General features: G+C 40.0%; 1 protein-coding gene across 1 annotated transcript in view; it reads right to left on the bottom strand.

The window, feature by feature from the left end:
- Positions 1-21,664, bottom strand: part of ITGA4 (integrin subunit alpha 4) — a 54,249-nt gene that overhangs the window by 14,182 nt on the left and 18,403 nt on the right. The window contains exons 7-17 of the mRNA XM_081318591.1: positions 21,201-21,286; positions 20,206-20,268; positions 19,967-20,104; positions 16,666-16,777; positions 15,304-15,398; positions 13,734-13,824; positions 9,878-9,923; positions 8,964-9,118; positions 7,915-8,072; positions 6,329-6,478; positions 4,526-4,602 (exon numbers count right to left, since the gene is read on the bottom strand). Of these exons, the coding sequence (XP_081174717.1) occupies positions 4,526-4,602; positions 6,329-6,478; positions 7,915-8,072; positions 8,964-9,118; positions 9,878-9,923; positions 13,734-13,824; positions 15,304-15,398; positions 16,666-16,777; positions 19,967-20,104; positions 20,206-20,268; positions 21,201-21,286 (1,171 nt within the window). The remainder of the gene's footprint in view (positions 1-4,525; positions 4,603-6,328; positions 6,479-7,914; positions 8,073-8,963; positions 9,119-9,877; positions 9,924-13,733; positions 13,825-15,303; positions 15,399-16,665; positions 16,778-19,966; positions 20,105-20,205; positions 20,269-21,200; positions 21,287-21,664) is intronic.

Here is a 21,664-nt window from a genome sequence, read left to right as displayed (position 1 = left end):
AAACCTGTTTTCCTATATATAACTGGAATTGCTCAGTTCCCTATAATTAATAATACATAACTTCTGTGTGTGCTACTTTCACTATCACTGTGGGTTAAATGTCCCTTTTTTAATGCAGCTGATACATTATCTTATGCTGCACAGTGTGTCTTTCATTTTACTCTCAGTCAAGCTTAATGAAAGACAGGACTTGGGCACATGAGCGAACATGTCTATCTTATGTTTTACCCAGTGTTCTCAAATCAGGTTAACAAGGAAAAAGCGGGGGGGGGGGGGGGGGAGAAACACCTGAGAAAATTTGAAAGTAAACTTCAATTTGACATTAAACGTTAAGACTTGCAGAAGAGCTGCCTTGAAATAGGCATTTATCAAACATTCTGGCTTGAGACCAATACATTAGTCATTTAACACCTTGGGGGGAAAAGTTGGCACTTAGACAGACAACAGAAGGTAAAAGTACTACATAAGCAGTTAAGTTTCAAATGAAAATGCGAAATACAAATACTAATATTTCAGTGGCTGGATCTCTAGCTAATGGTATGCTTGAAAGTTTCTTCAAATATAAATAATTGATAATCCTTTTCCTGCTTTCTCCTTTGTTGTGTTTTGCTTTGTTAGCAGGGTGATGTGGAGGAGGAAGAAGTGCCCAGGGTAGATTAGAAGCATCCATAAAGCAAACTAGCAGTTGTTCACTTTATTCAAGAGTTTCTTGCTCTTCCTTTAATCCGGTGCACACAATTTATACGAAATATGTGTGTGTCAACTCAAGCTAATTAAGTTATCTGATTTAGAAAGGGCAGATGGGCAGATAAAGCATAGGTGTACATTAATGTGTAAATCATAAATATTCTTATCTAGCTTTCTTAGTAAGATGGTTGGAGGAGAGCCATATTAGTCCAATGCAGACATGTCAAACTTGCGACGTCACATGACATCACGGAGCTTTTCCCCCATGGCCGGCAATGGGGTGGGCGCTGTTTATGTCATGACGAGTCCGGCCTGTGGGCCGGCAGTTTGACACCTAATGTAACAAAATGTCAGAAGAAATCTGATAGCACCTTTCTGACTGGCAAAATTTTATTAAAAGGGATAAGATTTCACAAGCTGCAGCATCAAATGCATAGACCTGATCATGTGCATCTGACGAGCAACTGCTCACAAAACCGTCTGTCTCCTAATAGCATTTGTTAGTCGGAAAAGACACCACCAGCTCCTGATTATTAGAAGTTAGGAGGCTGGAAAAAAAATGTTGTTCACAGGTAAAGAATAAATATCTGGAGAAAATAATTTGCTGTTTCACATTTTGTGGAAAGCAAAACTAAATGTGATAACACCAATCCTATTTGTTTACACCTTTGCCTGCCACTATTCAAGTTGGGAGCTTTTTCTTTACCAGCAAAAGATGACATGATTAGATTTTGTTGTTGTTGTTGTTGTAGTTTTCATCTACTGGAAAAAAATCTTCACAGCAGGAAGAGGCATGGAAGTAGAAACAGTGAATACAGGGAGATGTCTGTTTCCCTTCCTAACCATTTTGCCCTAAATGTTGAGCCTCCCTCCTTGCCTTATATATTTAAACAGATTAATCCCTCACACTTATAGTAGGGTTGGCACTATATAACTAATACAAAGATGAATTAATGAATTAATATTTTTTTTTAAAAAAATATTAGCATTAATCTTCAGCCTATTTTATCCCAACCCTAAGAACTAGGATATCCAGGAAAAATTGATGAATGTCAAATTGAGCTGATTTTGAAAGCTCCAGGAGATTTTTGAGATAAAACAGAAGTCCTCTAAAGCAGACCAAATCACTACGAATTCCTTGATGGTTCAGAAAGGCATAAACAGGCTACAACTCATCTCCATAGAAAACACGACTCTGGAGAAATGGGAAAGAGGGGAGCAATAGGAATTGAATGACTTGTCGATTTCTAAGGAAGGTTTAAAATGAATTATTTTGACGTCATGCAGAATTTTACAAGTTGGCTGTGGCTCTGAAAGAAGACAATGCAAAAGAAGTGCAAAACAGAGAAATGAAGTCGGATTAGCATTCAGGTAGAGAAATATTTCTAAGGTAAGGGTTTGCTCGTTTCCTAAGGAGGGGAAAAAAAAAAGATTAATTCAGCCCTGAAAAGAAGAAACTCACAGGGCAGGTAAATTCAGAAAATAGAAGAACAGATCATGCAACTTTTGCCTTTATAGAAGGGAAATTTAAAAATTCTAGTCGTTGTAACCCATAAAAGCATTTTGCAGTTCACCAGAACTTCTGCTTGAATGTGAAAAAACAATTACTTTCCCTTTTAATTTATGGACGACTGTGAAAATACATATTTTTTAATGAAATTAGTTTTGCAGATGGTATCACTGCAGCCTACGTATCTATTAACCCACATCATGATAGATAAGATTGGCCTGACAGACTATTATATGTTCAAAAATGGAAAGACTGTGAAATATCACAACAGAAGAATGGGTGATGAAGATATCAAAAATAGCGCAGATGACAGAATTAACTTGTTTGATTACAGAATGATCCACGCCTACATTTATCAGTGACTGGAAACCACTTATGAGCACTTTATAAACTTCTTGAAGTTCCCGCAGTCTGAATCAACTCTCACAATGCTACATCTCCAATTATTGTTACAGAGAAGGAAGCAAAAGACAGTATGAGGTAACAGGTAACAATTTTATAACAGAAGAAATGCAAAGATCCAGGGAGAAAGATGTATGCTTTCCATTAGTAAATGCAAAGTCTGCACTGAGGTAAGTCTATGCATTCTAATGAATAAGGGAGGGATAACATTCCTCCTCTGCCTAAAATAGCATGGGAAGATATTAGAATTCTGTGCATATAAGTGGAATTTCACTGCTCTATCTAATCAGGTGACAATACGAAGGTGACCTTGCATTACCACACCAAATGGTTGTAGGAATATTTTATATTATCTAATCTTAGGAAGTTGCTATACTCTTTCAAAAAATGTATCCTTTTGTTAAATTATAATGCAGGGTTCTATATGGACATTAATGCATTTGTTGCATTCACACATAATATCAAGCCAGATTTTTTTAAACCATTATTTGTTGAATGCGATAGATTGATCTGGTTAAACAAATAACATTGAATTGGAAACAGTCTGCATTTCATGCTAAGGGAAAGAAGCAAACTATTGTATATAATAGTTCAGTATATGTAAACAGACCAGTGAAACATGTATTGAAGCTAACAGAATAATTCCAGAAAGAAGATCAGAAAAATGGTTTTACAATGACTGATGAAAATCTGATAAAGCAAATCAGAAATCAGGGTCCAGCACATATTAAACGGATATATCTTGCATTGATAGAGATTGATTCAGAAACAGAGCTTGTTAAGGACTGTATGATAAAATGGGCCCAAAATATTCAAGAAGTTATTACAATAGACACGTGGGAAAAGATTTGGGTGAGGAATGTAAAATTTACACAAGCTCAAAATCTAAGAGAGAACTTTTATAAAATGTTTTATAGATGGCATTTAGATCCTAAAAAGCTTGCAAGTATGTATCCGAACTATCAACCAAAATGTTGGAGGTGTGGTGATGAAGATGCAACATATTTTCATGTATGGTGGACTTGTAAAAAGGTTAAGGCCTTTTGGATAAAAATTTGGTGGAATATGCAGAAGGTTTTCAAGCAAAGGATAAAGTTCTGTCCGCAACTCTTTTTGCTGGGAATAATTACGGATGCTACGGTTGTGGACACTAAGTTGATGTTGAATTTAATCACGGCAGCAAGACTTTTAATAGGTCAGTATTGGAAGAAAGAGGAACTGCCGACTATAGAAGAATGGACTTTAAAGGTTTCCGACCTGGCAGAGATGGCAAAGATCTCGGCTTATCTGAAAGATCACTCGCAAGAACGTTATATTATGGAATGGCGAAAATGGGTTGAGTACATCCAGAACAAATATAGGGTTAAGAAGTTTCATGTAGCATTTGAATAAGTCTTCCTTCGCTTTCTCTTTCTTTATTTCTTTTTTTTCCTTTCTTTTTTCCTTTTCTATATATATTTAATACTATTAAGATTTGTATTATCCTGTATAAGCTAGAGAGTGATGGATTTTAGAGCTTATGGTTGTTAGCATATGCTTGTTTATGATTGTTTTTCTTTTTTATACCTTGTATTTAGCTCTGGGAAGTCGGGGGAGGGGGGGAAGGGGGGGAGGGGTAGGGAGGGAGGGAGAGGGGAGGGGGAGGGGGGGATTGTTAAAGATAAACTGTATGTTAAAACTTTTCAATAAAAAAAAAGAATAATTCCAGAATATAATCATATAAACAGTTTCTCATATAGTTCCAAGGCTCCACATGTTTACTCAGCTCCTCTTTGACTCCACTGTGAAACCTCAGACATGATTCTTTATGTTTTGCAGAACTTTCTGATATCTGATTCCATTCTTTCTAAAAAAGAACTTTTTTTTAGGTAGAAAGCTAAGTTCATAAAGCTTTTGTTCATTTTCTCTCAATTATAATGGACTTACTTTGGAAATGTAAGTTTTCCAGAAACTTGAAGGTTTGCAGAACAATTTTCTTGAGTACAAAATCTTGCAAAGACAAACTTTGAAAGAAGAACAGAAACAACTTTTTAGAATAATTTTGAAGGTATATATTCAAAAATATTATTACCATGAAATCCAAAATAACCCGTAAGAAAACATCATCATCCTCTGCCTTTCAAATTACATGAATTTGGCACCTTCTACTGCAGTTCATGCCAATCTGTCTCTACCAAAGTCTCATTTTAGGCACTTTTTTTAAACCAATAACTACAGTGGCAATATTTTCTTGGAAAAAAAAATAGAAGACAAACCTGAAAAAGGGGATCATAAAGATAAAAAAAATGTTTTATAACTTATGAAGTAAATCCAAAAGCAAAACCAAGAAAAGAAATAATTAAATGAAATAAATCTAAAGAAAAGCTTTCTGAAATAAAAAGGCTGTCCTTTACAATCAAAGATATATGGGCACTGTACCAAAAGTTCAAAGCAGCCCTTATCACCACATAAAGCTTCAGACATACCACAACATCAAACATGGGGTATTCTTGTAAGAATGTCTAGTAAAAAAGCCACAAAAACCTTTTCCTACACACAAATATGTAAAGATGTCAAATCCCAGAAACAAGCAATTTGGCCACTTGGCACTAGCAAACCCCGAAATATTTCCCCTATCTCAGGGGTAGGCAACCTCGGCTCTTTTATGACTCATGGACTTCAACTCCCAGAATTCCTGAGTCAGCCGAGGTTGCCTACCCCTGCCCTATCTTGGGTAAAAATACAAAAATACAACAATAAATGAAATAATTAGCCAGTTTCAGAACAAAAATAATTATAAACAATTTCTGGGACCACCATATCATGCTGCCATATGACAGGATCCACCAAAATTATGGGTGATGAAAAGAATACTGCTATTAAATGAAAGAGTTTCCAAAGCAAAGTGATAAGAAAGACATTTTGACATTTGGGTTGGATGCTACTAGGAAAGTTCATGTGGAAACAAATCCCCTTGAGCTTTCATCACAACAGTATCTAGAGCAGCAGTGTCAAACTCGCAACGTCACGTGACATCTCACGATGTGTCGTGACTTTTTTTTCCATTGCCGGCAATGGGGTGGGCGCGGTTTCAGCATGACGCATCCGGCCCACAGGCTGGCAGTTTGACATCCCTGATCTAGAAGGTATGTATTAATTTAGAGCTGTTATGTTCAACTGCTTTTCTATCCTTTCTATTGAAAAAGTGAGTATCAGAAAATAAAAATACCGTGCCTTGATCCAGAAAACTATGCCAGCAGCAGAGGTCCTACAATGTCATGTCTGAACTACTGCCTGATGTGTTCTGTAGATTAAGGCAATAAAGTCAGTCATTTGGCTTAATATGTGGTGAGTTTGTTTACAGTTTGACATTTATAGAGCCATCCAAAGTAAACACAAGGCTGGGGCTTCGTCATGTCTCAGTTACATTAAAAGAATTGGATGAATCACAACAGCAGATCGTGACCCAAGTTCCATATGGTTTTAATCGTTACAGAATTTAGCACCAACGTGTGTTCTCTTTCTCTTCTGCATGAGAAAGTGCTCTTCCTATAAGCAATGTTATAAAATCCATAGTTTAGTATAGCTAATAATATGGGAAAGTCAGGCCTTTATTCTTACCCACCATAAAGCCCATATAAGTAAAACAAATCCTTCAGACGAGGGTCTGAAACAGAAAAGTAGCCCATTGCAATGGGTGTCCACCAGCTTGTTAAGATTTCTACTGTCATACAAGCCAGGAAGACATACCTTGCTGCGCACAATATTATCTTCCTTCCGTTGCTGAAGTACTGGCTGAAGAGAATGGAGTTCGTCCGCATTTCTCTTCTTCAAAACGTGGTGTCCCAGGTGATAGGTAGCTTCAACCCGTATAGGAGTTTGAATGTCCCTTACATCTTTCTAAGCATATGAGATCCAATAAATGAATTGCATAAAACTGAGAACAATATTCACCAATCGACAATGTAAGCAATTTCTACTTTTCGGCATTTCTCCTGAAATAACACCTAAGGTGTCTAGTTTCACACGGCACCGTACACTCCACATTTGAATTCTCTCTTACGCTGCTTCTAAGGAAGTCCCTTCAAAAGGAAACCGCAGGCGACGGTAGGCAAAAACCAAGGCCAAACAGCTTGAACATTGCATAGTTAAGAACATTTATGGCATAATTTTTATTTCCATGCTAAGATTTTTCGTGACACGGAGCACATGAGATTTTATTGCTCAAGAAAGATACCCCCCCTTTCCCCTATATGCTGATTATCTGATCAATTTATACAGCTCAGACAGTTGTATTTAAATGTTTTCAGTCCCTTAGATTTATTGTACTCCAATGCAAGTTGAAGTGCTGCCTATGTTGAAGTACTAAGGAAGGACAGTGGAAGAATGAGCATAAATCTTGAAGCAGCAATGAAGCCGATACTCCATTCCTCACTTTGATTAATGGTGCAGTCCTGACTTTACTAGGATGCAAGTCCCATTGAGCATAATGGAAATCTTTCTTAACTAAACAGTAAATTTATGTCTAAATTCAAGATACAGGAATCTTGTATGCTACAGGAATTACTACACTCGTACGCTGGAATGAGTACAGTTCCTTTACGTTTACCTAAGTATGGAAGGTTGTACTATATACTGTGTTTAACTGCTTGGGAAAATAAATCTACGCAAAGTATCACAGTTGACTGAATTATTAAATTATTCCCCTGGCATGGGAGATAGGCTGCCACTGACTGTCCTCCCACAGGTTCCCTGCCCTAATTTTCAGGAACTAGTTTGTTTTGATCAGTTCATAGGTTTTGCAATTCATTCTAATTTTCCGCAAGGTTTCCTTGCATCTGCTCTATATTATTTTCACTACACCAATTAGCTATTATTTTCCCAGGCATTGAAAAAGCATGATTTGAAAAACAAGTCTGATACTTGACACCATATTCACTTGAGCCGAGTGTCTTCCGACAAGTTCAAAAGGTACAGGAGGAGAGGGAAAGAGCTGGTTTGTAATAGATGGGAAACATGAGTTGCGATGTAAGAACCAAAAGTGTCTATTTTTATGAATGGCTTGAATAAATCTTGGTAGATGACCATGGCCAGAGCTTGCTGCAGGTCCCTTGACAGAAGGAGGCTAGCCCAGGGGTTTGCAACCTTGACAACTTTAAGGCTTGTGGACTTCAGCTCCCAGAATTCCTCAGCCAGCATGCTGGCTGAGGAATTCTGGGAGCTGAAGTCCACAAGCCTTAAAGTTGTCAAGGTTGCAAACCCCTGGGCTACAGCTTTTTGGATGACCTTTCCAAGTGGACACTTCCATCCCAACAAGTCTATAAAGACGATGTTACCCTCATGAATGCCTGATGAGTTCTGCATGTAAAATTGTTGTTGCTATACAGCCGGACACTTCCAGAGGTGGCCTCAGAGGTTCCATTAGCGGAAAAATAAAATCTTGCTGCAGTATCTGGCCTTCTATTAATATCCAGGCTTAGATTATAAAGCAATACTGTAAAGATTAAAAAAAGGAATAAAATAAGAAAAAGGGTTTTTAAAAAAAGGTTAGAAACATTTCCGTATTCATTAGACTGATGGGTGAGCTATTTATGTTAAAATACACAATGTATTTAAGTTGTAAGCGGTTCTACATTTCCAGGATTTTCTATCCAATCTTTGGAACATCGCTTTTTATTATTAAATCTTAGTGTGTATTCAGAATCTAGTTTGTGCTTGTTTGTGTGCATGTAAATATGGGGACATGTCAATGTCTTTCTTTTAGCGCAACATAGTTCTCTGTCCTCATACAAACTTAACACTGCTTAAAGAACATGTAGCTTTTCCCCAGAGTGTGCTCTAAGTTTGTAATTTACCAAGATACAACAATATGCATAAAAGACTATGTACTTAACATTTTTATACACTGTTCTGAAAAGTGAATTGTAGTACACAAGCGTATGCATGTTTTGGTGGAACATAGCCTGCGATGCCTCATTTTATTATCATAACCCCTAAGGAGGAATACAGTGGGCTAATCATGCCAGGATAAATTACTTTCAAATTATTAACATGTGTGCGCGTGAGCACGTGTGTGCACAAGCCCATGCCTTTGAGGGATACCTGGAGAAGTCTATGCAGTTTTCTTGGCAATATTTTTGGAAATAGCTTGCTGTTTCCTTTTTCTGAGAGAGAACAACTGGCCAGTCACCCTTTACCACACCTGGGGCAAGACCAGAATTCAGAATTTCCTGATCATAGAACACTCATATGTGTTTTAAACCACTGGTAAAATAGCAATGGATAACCACTAGATTTGATTTATGTATCAGCTAGTAATAAATTTGTCTTAACCACCAGCATTTGTTTTGTTATGAAAGTGCTAAGCACAAAGAAAGAAGCTTACCTATGTAACCTGGGATGGTTTGGCTAGTATAGGTAAAACAAAGCATTAGATTAACACACACAGCTGGCTGTCCATTTCTCACACAGTCCAATACGGTGCGGTTTACAGAGTTGGGGTGCTTTAAGGATGCTTCCACGATAATTACTGCCCTTGTCCTAAAAAGGGGGGAATCATGATCACAAGATGCTCTATTAATATTTATAATTCTGGGCATTCTGTTTTTAAAGACAAACACATTGATTTAGATTCTAATGGATCAAATGACATATTAATTTTGTAGCATGCATGTCTAACTTTTTATCGTTTAAAAGCAGACAAGATCAGAATTGTCCTGAACCGAGGACAAACAGAGATTGAGCTTTAATAGAAAGGCATAGAGATGGGGTTGGAAGCATTGAGTCACTTTTGAAAGTCAAAATCTCTATCTGGAGCAGACTACCTATACCAGGGGTAGGCAACCTTGGCTCTTTTATGACTCGTGGACTTCAACTCCCAGAATTCCTGAGCCAGCCATGCTGAGGGGAAAGAGAGAGGTTTCCAAGCTGAGCCATGCTGGCTCAGGAATTCTGGGAGTTGAAGTCCACGAGTCATAAAAGAGCCAAGGTTGCCTACCCGACCTATACTTTACTGAAGAAATGCTTCATTTCCTTTGGCCTTCAAACCGTCCACTGATTGGTAATGAACACCTAATGACAATATCTTAGGATGCAAGACATGGTTGTGAAATAAATAAATTCTGAGGTGCCCATTGCTTGGAAAATAAATCTCAATGCCCCAATATATTAAATAAGTGATATATTAATATTAGAGTTTAAAGATTAAGTTCACAGTTTAATAGAAAGTATGATGAAATCAGATATATATTGCAAATTTTAATTCAGTTGCCTCTGAACTCTAAAATATGTTTGACCTACCTCAGTAATACAGCAGAATCTGACAAAAAAGCACCAACTGCTACATCTGTAAATATATATATATATATATAAAACAGGAATACAGTTTGAGGACTGAATCATTATAAATGTTCTCTTTGGCTCTTCTTTATCTCTGGACTGAATCAAATTGCTGTTTTGACATTATTAATTACAGGACTGCATTGATACATTTTTTATGATTAGAATGTCTGAAACAGATTTATCAAAATATGGTTTGATTGTTTTAATTAGTGAACTGAAGAAAGTTCATTTCTAAATCAGCGGCCCCCAACTTTTTGGGAACCATGGACCAATTCCGTGGAGAGAGGTTTTTCCATGGACCGGAGGGGGCATGGTTTTGTGTGCTGCCTGAATCCTGCGTATGGGGCTTCGCTTGTTTGTGCAGCCCGGTTTCTGGCATGGTATTGCCCGGTGCCGGTCCACGGACAGGGGGTTGCGGACCCCTGCTCTAAATGGAAGAGCAATTATTTGTAGCAAAAATTTAAAACTCCTGCTCAAAATTTAAAAATAGTAATTTACAATTCTCCCTGCTTCTGCAGGGGAAAGGGATCACTTGGACATAACCAACCCCGACCTTCACATTTTGAAGATGATCCTTTGGGTACTTTGGATCAGTGGCACCTGTGGGATCTTACTGAATTTGTCAGAATGAGAAAAGCAGTACTTGTGGCATCATGGCACCAACTCCACTTCTTTGTGGCCTCTGTATTATACAACACCCCATGCAGAAAAAGAGCAAGAATTGTATCATGATGCCACAGCACTGCTTTTATCAGTTTGACTCTCTCTCTTACACAGGCTACTGCTTCAAATTTCATATGCAGTCAAGAACATATGGAAAAATCAAGAGACCTTGAAGCATATCCTAGTTTCAGTGGGCAAAGAAAAAGAATTTTCCCTCTAGGGATGTGCGGATAAAGTTCGTGCACGCTTCCTAATTTCTTCTGGCACCACAGAACATACGGTCCCTCTGTCCTTCTGTTGGTGGCCTGAAGGGGCCTGATGCATCACTCCAGGAAACATTCAGTTAATGAAGGAGTTCTAACAAAATATTCTCATCGAAAAAGGACTTTCCACAATATTTGAGAGGAAGTATTGGAAGACAATGGTATAAATTTTGGTTGCTGTGTAAATATGCCGAGCGTCTTGTCCACTTTCTTATTTCTCTTTGCTTTCCTAGGAAGTCTTTACCAGAATCGTTGGAAAGGCTTATTCTGTCTGCAAATGTGATTGGATTACAACTACCTCTAACACTATACAGGAAAAGAAGAATTTTGTCAACATCATTAGCATCTGTGCTGGTACATCTTCACTTCATACTTCCTAAGAGTCAAATTTAGACAGTACTTAAAGGGAGTATTATTAATAATGATTTCTTTAATTTCAATTCACTCTTCTTTTGAATCTTCTCTTTACAACTTCTCAAGTGAAATCCTGAACACAGAGGCTATTCCCTCAATGTGACAAATCAGGTTGTTAAAACATCAGCGAATATGCCTGCAGGCTCCTGTTCTCATCAGAAAATGCCGGGAACATTTGGTGAGAACAGTTCAGAGAGCATTCTTATGATTTGTTTTCGACTTCTCTATGGTGATGCTCATAGGTAGACGCTTTTAGAGTGCAGAATTCGAATCCCGAGTGCCGCGTAACAGAGTGAGCGTCTGTTATTCGTCCCAGCTTCTGCCAACCTAGCAGTTCAAAAGCACGGAAAAATGCAAGCAAAAAAATAGGAACCACTACGGTGGGAAGGTAACAGCGTTCCGTGCGCCTTTGGCGTCTAGTCATGCCGGCCACATGACCACGGAGACGTCCTTGGACAAGTGCTGGCTCTTCAGCTTTGAAACGGAGATGAGCACCAGCCCCTAGAGTTGGAAACGACTAGCAAGCATGTGCGGGGGAACCTTTACCTTTACGTCATAAAAAAATGAAACCGTGTTCTCAAGCTGCCTGTGATCTAGAGGAGCAGCAATAGAACAAACAAGTCTTGTTCCTCAATACCCAACATGTTTTTCACAATATGACCACACTATTCATTATCATGGCCTTCTTCTGGACCACTAGACCGCACCAGTGAAGGTTGTAGATTGGAGGCACCCTGTTACATTGGTTTTCCTCCTTTCCAGTCTGGGAGACAAACAGGCAAGCTCTGGTATGGAGTGCAACAGGACCTGGATCTCTCCCTCATACAATTTAACGTTTGTATGATGCCACTGATGAAGTCAGCAGCCAGTCTGGGAGGAAGGATGCTGTACACTGCTAGTCCAGGCTGTATGAGGATACTTGTCCAATGTCTTGAAGCTGTGTAGTCAGCTGTGACCTGGTATGGTCAAAGTAAGTTCAGATTAAATCCTTGCAAGATGGAGTCATGATCAAGCTGGCTCCATCTCGACTTCAGTGTTCACTGTAGACAGAGGCACAAGTCTCCTAAAGGAGTGCATAGGAGTGCTTTGTTGTTTAGGACTCTTCCTGGAGTTGTCTGCTAGAGAAGCTAGTGGAGAATTAGTGTTGGGAGACTTTGCCCAACTTCAGTTGGTGCATTAATTGAACGACCAGGCCTTTCAGCCTTTCTGATCAGGAAGTTTTGACAACTGTGACTCATTCCCTTAGCATCCCAAACTTAAAGACTGCAATGCACTCTACATGGGACTGCCTTTAAAGATAATCTGGAAAAACTATTAATTACTCTTCTAAAATGTGGTGGCCTGACTACTAAACTACTAATTTGCTTCCGATTCCAATTCAAAGTACTGGTTATAAACTAAAAAGTCTTATGTGGCTTATCTCCTAGGTTCCTTAAGAATTATCTCACCCAGAACTTCTGGGGAAGAAATGGTGAACTAGAGACTGCCCCACTAAAAGGGGAGTTGACAATCGCAGTTGAATAATTAATTGGCAAATAGACCAGCTCACTCCAGACAAGGTGAGAACTTGAGATCGCCCATGAGTGTTCCAGACAGCTGCTCCTTACAATAACAAGACAGTGATCTCTGGTGAGTTTAGAGCTTAGGGAGACAAGGGAGTCATCATCCTTGCTCTAAATCATGTTTAGTGTCTTTTCAAAGGACACAGAATTTGCATATTTAATTATAAGAGTCCTTCCCATAAGAAATTGCTGTTATTATGAATTCTTAAAACAATAGGATGGAACTTTTGAAGGCTAGACTTTAGAGCAGACATGTCAAACTCGCGACATCACGTGATGTCGCGCAACGTATCGGGACAGTTTTGCCATTGCCGGCAATGGGGTGGGTGGGGCTTCCACATGACACATCCAGCCTGCGGGCCGGCAGTTTGACATCCCTGCTTTAGATGAACCAGAAGAAACTAAAGACTACAATGAAAGTAGAATAATACTTAAATTTGATTTACTAATACAGGATGGAGCAAAATATTAATGTTACATGCAGCTATATTGCACTTACATTTGTAAGTGTTTTGATCTTACCCCACTACTAAAAATTTCTAATAAAATTACATGTCTGGTTCTGTTTTTCCATTTTCTTTTCTCTAAGTTGTCAAATTCCAGTACATTAGTCTGAAAAAAAAATTAGCATAGCAATGCTTCAATTTTAAAGCACTGGAAAAGTTTGTTTAATTCAATAAGACTCAATGCCAAACAGATGCCTATGGGACCATGCGCATATTAATTCACTTACATATAAACAGGCTATCTTTAAACTGCTTGTTACAACATGTGTGTTCCATTGTATTTTATTACTTGGTTCATAATGATTTTGATTTATTCATTTAGGTTTATGTCCCCGACAGGTGGGCAAGAAATTAAAAAAAAAAAAACATTGCCCAAGTGATTTAAAGCAAACTAAAGTTAACTCACCTGAATACCCATTGCTGTCTACATCAATTTTCCCAGATATGGATTGACCAAACATGCGTAAACTGTTGCTGATTTGATGTCCTTGAATTCTCTAAAAATTATTATTAAAACAAAAATGTTTGGGGACAAGGATTTTTTAAAAAATAAAAAAGCAGAGTAAATGCCGTAGAGAAATAACAGAAAATAAAATCATCCTTCCTTCAACGTGGAAGGTTTGTAATCTGCGCTAAGTATAAATGATGATTTTTTTTTCAATATCCCAAATACCTTTTACAATTAGGTAAGCACTAAGCTGCTCTGAGAGCATCCTCAGATCTTGTATTAGGCCAAGACAAAATGGGCCAAATTCTTAAAAGTAATGGGTGGGACACAGAAAAAAAATTGCATTGGATTTTCTTCCATCTACATTTAAAGGAATGCATTTATGATATAATTACTAAAAACTACATTAATTACAGGTGACATCAATTACTTTGTCTTTTTTCTGTCACATTAAAAATTACAATTTGGTAACAACTTTGGACAGGGATGGCTTATGCAAAACATTTTCAGCATCTACAGGTGGCCTTGGAACCTAGCATATGCTTCTGTTAACATATTGTTAACATAAGCAACTTGTTTCTACAATTAGCTGGACCGTTTGTGAACCGTTAAGTCTGATATTATGACTCACTTAGATTTGCAACTTAATGCTAATAGAAAAGGGTTGATACATAGTGGTCTTTTTCCCATTGATGACTGATAAGAGGAAAGGGCTATTAAGCAAATGGCAAAATACAGTTAGCATGCATAAGAGCCTTGGTGGAGCAGTGGGCTAATGCCTCCTTAAGGAACACCAGCTGCCTGCAATTAGTGCAGGTTCGAGTCCCACCAGGCTCAAGGTTGACTCAGCCTTCCATCCTTCTGAGGTAGGTAAAATGAGGACCCAGATTGTTGGGGGCAATAAGTTGACTTTGTAATAATGCCGCTTGGGGGGGGGGGGCGAAAGCCCTAATAAGAAGGCATATACATAGAATGAAGGCTATTGCTAAGCACATTGATTTGTGCTTAGAGTGTAAGCCGCCCTGAGTCTTCGGAGAAGGGCGGGATATAAATGGAATTAAAATAAAAATTAAAAATAAATAAGGGTTTCGACTAAGAGTCAACACTGACACTTGCAAATACTGTAAATGGGTCAATTTTGATCTTTGTTAGGTATTCCAGCCTTCCTCTTCTCCTGCCCCAACCTACTCCATATATGCATCTGTAACACAGTATTTGTTAAAGGGGAACAATTGTGTCAATGCTTTCCTACGCTGCATGCTTTCCACTTCTATGTTCTACTTAATATAAAAATGTGAATATAAGAAACTGATTTCTACTAGCATATCTAGTCCAGATTGGCAATTGTCTTCCAGGATTCCACGCTGGAGATTTTCCAAACCTATCTGGAAATATTGGAGAACTGAACTGGGGTCCTTGACAATTGAGCCTGCTTAAACCAACAACAACAAAAAAAAGCTAAGCTGGGTTCTCTGTTACAGCTAGATATTAAAAATAGTAGTCACGAGGACAATATAAAGAGACCTACTTGTGAAAATGTTGGTGATATTCCATCTTCTCTGCCATTGTATATGTAAACCGAGCCTTCTAAATCGTTTTCTTGCGGGGCCCCAATGGCTACATCTGTCAAAAAGCAAAGGAAAATGAAATTAACCATGTATTAATTGCATCGTACAATTCTTTTTTAAAATAAAAGATAATTATCACTAGTATAGGTCCCCCCCAATTTATTTTTTTATAGAAGTATCACAAGACACATGAGGAACTATCTTGATTGAGTAGAAGAAGAGAAAGGCAGATGGGTATTAAAACCTCAGAGCGATGGAGGGATATTCCAATAAGCTAGATCTATTTTTCTTGCAATTAATTATTAGAGAACTTAAAAGATATAGGAGAAACTTACCATTTGCTCTATCTCTATATAGAAATTAAACTGCTCTCATAGATCAGTATAATACTCTATAACAGACATGTCAAACAGAAGGCCCGGGGGCCGGATCCGGCCCGCGAAGTGGTTTCATGTGGCCCGCGAAGCCATCCTGGAGACAGTGAGGGAATGGCCCCCGCTGCCTTGGCCCTGGCCCAGAGACCCTCCTTCTGCCAGAGACCCTCAGATCTGTCCCACTCCTGCCCAGGCCCCCATAGGCACCCTTGATGCGAACAATGTAGAGTTGGCCATGCCCACCCAGTAGGCCATACGCACTCTAGCCACACCCACCCAGTAGGCCACGCCCACCCTGGCCATACCCATCCGGCCCCCTGAGGGCAACCGCAATGCTGATGCGGCCCTTAATGGAATTGAGTTTGACACCCCTGCTCTATAATATAGGGAAGCAGTAAAGCAGAGAAACTTCAACTGCTGTACATTCTTACATAATTTGTTTCAGCTTATCCCAAATTATACCAGGCAAAGCAGGTGAAATCCAATTCCTTCGGCAAAATAGACTTCCATTTCCTGAATAGGTCCCACGCTTCCTGAATATTCTCTAAAAGTATTCAAGTTCTACCACAATGGATTTAGGGGACATAAATGGATGACGGGGGAAAGGAAGTTGAATGGAAACCCTAACCCAGGCCCTTCTGACAACATTATTTTTTTTAATCAGAATTCATCATCCTGAAAGTTACATAGAAAATGATCTTAAGAATTTGGAACTTCTTTTTCTTGAGAAAAAAAAAAGCTACTGCCAATTAAAGGAGGTGCTAGATGAGAAACCAGTTTTGATTTAGTTCCTACACATAAATGTGGAATCAAAATTCTGCACTGTTAAAATAATTACATATCCCTCTAGGCATGGTTCAGAACAGCTGCATTTACAGGCAATACTGAGCAATGTGTCCTACCCTTCCCTTTACACTACTACACCTTTTGAAAGAAACTTAATAATACCTTCAAAGCCATCATTATCAATGTCTCCTAAACTGGCAATGGAATCGCCAAACCTTGCGGCATACAAATCGCTTCCAGCTAGTGCCGTCTGCAGCTCCATCATCTTTGCTCCCTATAAAGGTAAGTTTGATTAACCCTGAGTTTCCAGGTATTATATTATAATCACGATGAGCTCTGTTTTACTTTTAGGTGTATAATCTGTATCCTGCAAACCGCACGCACCTCTCACAAACCTTTAGGAACGTTACCAAATTAAATTGTTCTATATACTGGAGTGATTCAGTCACACTTTCTATATGGCAAATTACTAAGGCTGAAAATGGATTAAGGAAGTCATGCCTCACCCCACCCCAAATAATCACACAAGTAAACTGACTAAACAAAGGAGAAACCTAAATTAGAGACATTTAGTCCCTGTTAAGTGACTTGACTTCTGGATGAAGGGGTACTTTAGTAAATTACAAGTATAAGATGAAAAGGCCTTTTCATTGAAAGTGTCTTACGTTTATATAATTTTGAGAAATCAAAATCCATACCCAGAAATTAAAAAGTACAGTTCCTGCCAATCAATTTCAAAGTGGGACTATGCAAATGTTCAAACAACATTTGGAGGAAAAGAAGCCATCCATTGTAGCTAACCATTTTCATTAAAAAGTTACATGCCCAGGCAGTTTCACTTCCATGAATATTCTTTCAACAGCAAAACGGGGAAACGGAAAAACAGCAAAACAGGGAAACGGCAAAACGGAAATGGGGCCTAGAGAGCTGCTGGAGGTCTAGCCGATCTGAATCCGACCGGTTGCGGTTAAGAACCCATATTAGGTCTTATCTCGCAGCGATGAGGGTGGCGAGGTGTAATTACTTCTCTACCCTCATCGCGTCCGCAGATAATCGCCGCCCTGTTTAGGGTGACTCGCTCCCTTCTTAATCAGGAGGTGAGGGAGGATCCCTTGCAGGGTCGTGCCGAGGAATTCAGTCAACATCTGTCGGATAAAATCGCTCGGATTCGGACCGGTTTGGACTCCAGCTGGGCAGAGTCTGGCGATCAGGACACGGGCGGCCTTGTCAATGTTATCTGGGAGGAGTTTGATTCTGTGACCCCTGATGAAGTGGACAGGATTATGGGGAGGCTGAGCTCCACCACATGTTTATTGGATCCGTGCCCTTCCTGGCTGGTTTATGCAGCTAGGGAGAGGACACGAGGCTGGCTCCAGGCGGTTATATCTGCTTCTTTGAGTGAGGGTTATTTCCCCACCGTCTTGAAGGAGGCGGTGGTGAGACCTCTCCTCAAGAAGCCTGCCTTGGACCCAGCTGTATTGAACAACTTTCGTCCAGTCTCCAACCTTCGCTTTCTTGCGAAGGTTGTTGAGAGTGTGGTGGCGCATCAGCTCCCTCTGGTCCTGGATGAAGCGGATTATCTGGACCCTTACCAATCGGGTTTCAGGCCCGGGTACAGCACGGAGACGGCATTGGTCGCTCTGGTGAATGATCTCTGGAGGGCTCGGGATAGGGGATATTCCTCTGTCCTAGTCCTATTAGACCTCTCGGCGGCTTTCGATACCATCGACCATGGTATCTTGCTGCGGCGTCTCAGGAGATTGGGAGTGGGAGGCACAGTTCTTCAGTGGTTCTCCTCCTATCTCCTGGGACGCTCGCAGTCGGTGTTGGCAGGGGGGCAGAGATAGGCCCCTAGGTCTCTCGTTTGTGGAGTTCCTCAGGGGTCGGTTCTCTCGCCTCTCCTGTTCAACATCTACATGAAACCGCTGGGTGAGATCATTCGTGGTTTTGGAGTTGGGTATCACCAATATGCCGATGATACCCAACTTTTCATTTCGACCCCAAACCACCCCAGTGATGCCCTCGCTGTGATGTCCCGCTGCCTGGAGGCGGTTCGGGTCTGGATGGGGAGGAACAGACTTCAACTCAACCCTGACAAGACTGAGTGGCTGTACATTCCGGCATCCCGGGACATTCAAAATGTTCCATCGCTTTCTATGGGGGGTGAGCTCTTACCCCCCGTGGATAGGGCTCGCAACTTGGGAGTCCTCCTAGATTCACGACTTACCCTGGAAGACCATATAGTACCCGTGACTAGGGGGGCTTTCGCCCAGGTTCGCCTGGTGCGCCAGTTGCGGCCCTATCTGGACCGGGATGCCCTGTGTACGGTCACTCATGCGCTCGTGACCTCTCGCCTAGACTATTGTAATGCTCTCTACATGGGGCTTCCCTTGAAGACCACTCGGAGGCTCCAACTGGTACAGAATGCGGCCGCGAGAGTTGTCTTGGGAGTTTCCCGGTACTCCCATGTTACACCTTTGCTCCGCGAGCTGCATTGGTTACCAGTTGTCTTCCGGGTGAGGTTCAAGGTTTTGGTTATGATCTTTAAGTCCTTACATGGCATGGGTCCGGGATACCTCGAGGACCACCTGCTGCCGGCGTCAACTCCCCTCCGCCCTGTGCATGCCCACAGAGAGGGCCTCCTCAGGGTGCCTCCGGTCAGGGAATGTCGACTGGTGGCCCCCAGGGGGAGGGCCTTCTCTGTGGGTGCCCCGGCACTATGGAACCAACTGCCGGTTGAGCTCCGGATGGCATCGGACCTCTGATCCTTCCGTCGCGGGTTGAAGACCCACTTGTTTGAGTTAGCTGGTCTGGCCTGAAGGGGAATATGGGTTTTTAATTGGTTTTATTATTTTACTATTGCTGTATTTTAATTGGGCATGGTTTAATTCTCTTTTAATTTTTGTACAGTTATTTATATATGCCCTGTGAACCGCCCTGAGTCCCTAGGGAGAAGGGCAGTATAGAAATCCAATAAATGAAATGAAAAATGAAATGAAATTATAGAAACATAAAGAAGTAGCTGTACTTCCTAGATTTTTGATACTATCCTCCATTTGGGGGGGGAAGAAGGGGGGGAACCTCCAGGAAATATTTTGCATCACTCGAAGGTAACCAGACGCAAGATAGAAATTAGTCAGACAAAGCTTAGATGTAAGGGATTCTTCTAACACTACCAGTCAGAACATAACTTTTCTTTATAGATGTATGGTAAAAAGAAAAACATAGTCTGGAAGAAGAGTTGAAATATTTGGACCATTGTAAAATTTCATTACCGTAATCTGACAGTTTCACAATAGACGCTTTATCTAGAAATTTACTGAATTTCCATGTTAAAACATATTAATCATTTCTATTTCCAAAGGAAGCTATCATCATCATCATCATGAAAAAGCTGTTCCTAAGACTGGATCATTATCCATTTGAATAAACACAACACTCTTCAACAAGAATGAATACTTACAGAAGCTGAGTTGAGGTAAACATAAACCCTTCCTTCTTCTCTGACTTTACTCTCCATGGGTGCTCCAACTAGTAAATCAGAAAGGCCATCCCCATTAAGATCCGCCGCACAAACAGTAGCTCCGAAGTAAGAACCAAACTACCCACAAAAAAGAGACAATGGTTAACCATGAAATCAACCAAGGTGTATGAGTGTATTGTGACAGTTAGCAAACTTTATAAATGTAGAAGTATTGTTACCTTTTTACCCCTAAATTCGCTTAAAATTGACAGTTGTTTGGGTTCAATTTTAAAAATGTAAACCTGAAATAAACAACAGAGGTCAGCTGCATCAGAAGCCCTAAGCAAACAAACAAATAGAAAACCAGAAGTTTCTTTACCAATAGAAGAAGCTAACAATGTATAGTGTTTCTGCAAGGTGAAAAATGAGAAATGGCCTGAATGGGGCAAATGCTGAGGCAATGGGGTTTGCAACAAGCCGTTCCTCTGTCAAGCCATTTGGCCTAACCTTGCTTGCTGTCTTAGCTGAAATAGAGGAAGTTACTCCATCAGTTTAGTTTAGTTTAGTTTATTAATATTTCTATACCGCCCTTCTCCCGAAGGACTCAGGGCGGTGAACAGGGCCAGAATAAAATACAAAGTTACAAATATTAAAAGATGATTAAATAGTTGCCCATTAAAAAACAATTAATACAATACACTTATAAAAACCCCAAAAATACAGCCATAAAAACCCCACCAATCCCCCAATGTAGGGTTCAACCACTGATCCAGCCAGCTTCTGCACACAGATCAGTAGTTGGGAAATCATCCCTTCTTTGCTTCAAGCAGCAAAATGTCTTGGGTCACTCAAGTGCAACACTGATCAACTTGGTAACCTCTCTTGGCAATGACCTGAATTAGACATTTCACTGTCTGACGTCCTCTAGCAATGAAAATGCATTGCTTCATGAACCTTCTATTAATACTTGGGGGATGAAAGTCTGGGGACCATTGGCCATCTCTTGCACAAATACATATTGCCAGTTGCATCCACAGAAACAAGCAGCATATGTATGCATGAAAAAAAAATGTTCTGGGAAAACATTTGTGGGGGAAAAAATAGCCTCAGGTTATTTAGTTATCACCAAAAGTATCTCTGGCGGATAGTTCTTCTGTGTCACGGCAAGCTATGAATTTCTTTCTACCCAGAAATATATTTTTATAATCCATCACATTAAAGAAAAACCTCTTACTTTACCAGTCTGGTCCTGCTGAGGCGCACCTCCAATTACTTCTGAGCTACTTGCAGAAAGGAAGTGACCTGCTCCAACAGAATAACCTATTCATACAAGAACAGGGAATGGAAGCAGTGAGTTTTCCGTTGCAGCAGTCTGTCTCATTGCAAATAATCTGAAAGTTTAGCATTAAATGAATTCTTTATTTGAGCACTGACTCCCATAAATGGGAATGAGTACGCTTGCAAATGAATAAGCAGATTAATTAGGTATCTGTGCTCATATGCCCAAAAGTTGGATATCCAATCCCTATTAGTACTACTATTAGTATACTTCCACAGAATGCAGACATATGCTTCTATAGAGCAATCCTCATTTACACCACCCTGAGTGCAATCAAGTGATTCTGTTGCTTATCTCACAATGTGGGTGGGAATACATGCCACCATATGCTGAACTGGCACATTCAACATACTCTGCTG

This window comes from Vipera berus, assembly GCF_964194415.1.
Source record: "Vipera berus genome assembly, chromosome: 1".
Taxonomy (NCBI): Eukaryota; Metazoa; Chordata; class Lepidosauria; order Squamata; family Viperidae; genus Vipera; species Vipera berus.
Note: the sequence above shows the minus strand (reverse complement) of the source record. Positions and strands in the feature narration are given on the sequence as shown.